This window comes from Nestor notabilis, unplaced genomic scaffold (genome assembly GCF_000696875.1).
Source record: "Nestor notabilis isolate BGI_N333 unplaced genomic scaffold, ASM69687v1 scaffold7002, whole genome shotgun sequence".
NCBI classification, from domain to species: Eukaryota; Metazoa; Chordata; class Aves; order Psittaciformes; family Psittacidae; genus Nestor; species Nestor notabilis.
The window spans coordinates 178,837-182,660 of NW_009918698.1; the positions used below are offsets into that span (position 1 = coordinate 178,837).

General features: G+C 36.2%; 1 protein-coding gene across 1 annotated transcript in view; it reads left to right on the forward strand.

The window, feature by feature from the left end:
- The first annotated feature begins 2,866 nt into the window (after positions 1-2,866).
- The window catches only part of SAMSN1 (SAM domain, SH3 domain and nuclear localization signals 1), a 35,589-nt gene continuing 34,631 nt past the window's right edge, over positions 2,867-3,824 (forward strand). Inside the window, exon 1 of the mRNA XM_010009858.1 lies at positions 2,867-2,923. Coding sequence (XP_010008160.1) covers positions 2,867-2,923 — 57 coding nt within the window. The remainder of the gene's footprint in view (positions 2,924-3,824) is intronic.

Sequence of the window (3,824 nt, forward strand, 5' to 3'; positions counted from 1 at the left end):
TTCAAAGACCAGCAAGGAAAGAGAATAAGTCACCTACAGTCATATCTAACAGAAAACTAAGAATGAGAATTTTTCTTTTAATTTTACATAGATGTTCATTCCCCTTTGAAAAATTAGCTTTAAATACAGAGGATATAAGCACCAAGCTTATTATTAATTTTGAGTTCAAAACTGCTTCTTTTGAAATGTATTGGTTAACTAAATTAAATGAACTTAATGTTATGTATGTTTGATTTTCTTCACTTTGTTATTTTCTAAAACTAGTGTGGGTCAGCCTTCCAAGGGCAAGAACATAACCAGGTCAGCTTTCAAGCTGCTATAATTTTTCTGATATGTGGATGAGGAAAGGAAATAGATATGGGTGGGTACTACATCTCTGTATGTAAGAGAAATGGCCTCTCTCTTCCTGTTTAACAATAAATATTCTACAGAAAGGAAGCTCATTTATTACTCTTCAGATTAATAATCATTAAGATTTTAACAGTGGCCTGAGACAGGAAATCACAGTCTAATGATCATAGAGTCTGATTTAATACTCACGTTTGGATCAGATTAAAAATAAAAACAATATAATGCTATGTACATCTATGTAGATAAATAATCAAGTTTAATTACCATTAAACATGCATACAGCTTTTATAACAACATATGGCCCTACTGAATTGCTAAGACTGATTAAATATCCATGGTAAAACCTCCTTACATTTAGAAACTTAAATGGCCATTTCATGTGGGGTTAGATATAGAAAAGAAACATATCTTTCAGAGTTCACCATTATTATTAATTAATTTTATTATTAATAAAACAGTTATTGTGAACTTTGTTATTAATAATACCAATAATAAATTCAGTTCTGTTCTAGATGAGTGTACTTCTGATTAAAATGTGAAGCAAAACCTCTTAATAAATGGGTTGAGGTTCAACATGTTCTCCACTGCAATTAAATAACCTAGAGAACAGTCTTGCATATTTCAAAGAATTTCAGCACGTTAACCCCAGTTCCTCCACCATTTCTTATCAAGCCATTTCTTAGAAGGTCTCTAAAGGAAAACCTCATTATACCATTAACATATAATAATTATTCTTTCATCAGTCAGTCAATTAGTCTCTGTCCATCAGTCACCCATCCATCAGAACCTATGGAGGCCTCCAAAACTTTTCTTTCAAGAAATTTTTTTCAAGAAATTTAAATAAAAGACCAAACAGCAAGCTGAAAGGGGAATTAACCTGATGAGTAGTGTCTTACCCCTACCTGGAGCATTCATATGATAGAGGAAGATGAGAACAATCCAGCCAAGAGACTACTTGCCTGTCAGGCATTGTATCCTCATGCAGGCTTCAAAAAATTAGAAGTGTTTATGGGATTGGGAAAGCTAATTTTAAGAAATAAGACCTGTGCGTTTCTTACCAGCTTTCAACCATCAATTATTTTGGTGTTCAGTCTGGATGGTTTCTTGTTTTAGCTTTTAGCTTGAAACTGGATTTCAACCAGATCTAGTATTAAAACAATGGGAAAAGGGAAGAAAAGGTCTGTGTAGTGAGTATGTGGATTCACAAGGACTTCGGATTCTTATTTGGTGCAAGAGACCTCCACGGTGACTTCCTTTTTTAAAAGAGCTTTCATCTGTGCAAAACTTAGGAGCAAAAGTTGCTAAGGATAGACTTGCTTGAAGAAAAATAATTTAAAAAAATATTATCAAAATTTTGAAAAACAAAATGAAAAAATTCACCAAAGTTTTTTTCTAGACACTTACTCTTGAATATTTTCTTGCAACTTACTTAGAAATAGGTTTCTTTTTCATTTGTATAACGTTAAATTAAAATTTAATTGAAGCTCTGTGGGTTGCTCAAAAGTTTGGCGTTTGAAATTGAGAATTTGACTCCAGCGTTCAGCAAAAAGTGGGGAGTTGTTCATGGTTTCAGGTTTTGTGGCCTATAATCCACAACAAATAAGTTTTACTTAGGATGCTCAAGACCTTTTTTTTTCTGTTTGACTTTGTCGAATAATACCAAGCAAAATGAAGCAGAAATTCAAAGCTGTCTTAATACCTCCACTTTCATTTAGCCTCTGGGCTGTTTTTCAAGAGGGTATAAAGGACCTCTGTCTCTTTGTTGTAAGCCTTCTGTTTGACTTGCTTTTTCTGTCTGTGATTTTGTCACCATATCAAGGAGAATAGAGCACAAAGTGCTGTTTTAGGGAGTCCAAATTCTGTGATGAATGGCAAAAAAATATTCTGCCATGCAAAACATAGTTTTAGAAAAATTCCCTTCTTTACCAAACAGTAACCTCTAACTCATTGCTTTTATCGCATCACTGTAAGCTAAGAGAGAAAGGGAGGTGTCAGGGACCACCTAGACCATGTACCACAGTGCAGTGCAAATCTGACGGGCAATAATAACCCTTGGTCCTCTGAACAGGAGCACACCTTCACATTTGAGTCCCAGTCCACGTTGAAATGAAGGGTAGGGTTAGTGCCCCAGGGCTTGGTGGGGAAAAATGAGAAAGGAAAAGAGGACAATTGTCTTGAGGTTGTCCAAAGTCTTACTGAGGCCAGATGCTGACACAGAAGGAGTTAAGTTTTAAAAGCATTTCTCACTCTGAACCCTGTCCTCATTTTCAACTCATCTCCTTAGTGCACCTCTGTCTTTCTTTTCCCTGTCGTTTCCTGCCTTCCTTCCTCACTCTCCCCCCAAGCAAAGATTTCAGCTCACTCACCCATGCAGCAAAGCAGCTGCGTGAAGTCACATCCTGATAGAATCAGGAAGTGCGTAACCGATGTATGCTTGTGTAGTACACTTTGTTGTGCTTAGTCTGGTTACAAGGTAGTAGCAGTTGCACATCAGCTGGATAAACGTGAATCAAAAATGTTGAAAAGAAAACCATCTAATGTGTCTGATAAGGAGAAAAGTCAAAAGCCAAAGGTAAGAATGTTGAATTCTTATTGCCAATGAATAATAATAGAGCTCTTAACAGTTTTTAAAAGGATGATTTCTTTTTAAGTCCTAGCTTCAGGATTTTCTGATATTCTAGCAAGTGCCTCAGTGCTATAATATCAGGAATCTACTCGTATATACTCACTTTATAATAGTAATGGTCCAGTTCAAAGAATCATCACTGTGAAGCTGCTATAGCTGTGCTAAAGAGTCCTGGTACTGGACTTTGTCTATTGTCATATGTTCTGTGTCAGTCTTTTGACAGAGAGGCTCATAAAAATTTCCTCTCTCCCTTCATCTATTATAAACTGATGATGTCCCAAGAAAGAGTATAAGAATCAGTAAAGAATTATAAAAGCTGTTAAATTTGTTCCTTATATTAATTAATTTGCTTTCGCATCACCATAACTACAGGAGGAGAGGGTAAGTGGCAATCAGTGTTTGTCATCTTGACTTTTCTAGGAATGGTTATACTTCTATCCTGAAAGAAATACTCTGAATAAATTGCCAATGGGCTACACCGGACACTTTCCACAACCTGGAATGGCAAGAAAGAAAGTGGGAGTTTTGCAAGATGCATAAGGATGTGTCCTGTGCTAGAAATTGATTTTCAGACCCTGAACTAGGTGCAAAATGACCTTTGTAAGTGTATTGCAAGCCTGAAGGGAAACAGCTACTGCTAGACCTGAGCGCCTCAGTATCTGTCTCTACTTCAATTCAGCAATGCTGGAAATTTAACGAGGAGATTAGAAAAGCCTTTTAGTATATCTCTGTTTTCAGTAACTCAGTGTCTCCTAGTTTATAGACCCATCTTCTCATTGTTTGGGAATACACCTCACTCAGTGACTTCTGGGTCCTAAAAGATTATTGCAGATGCTATTCCAGCAGG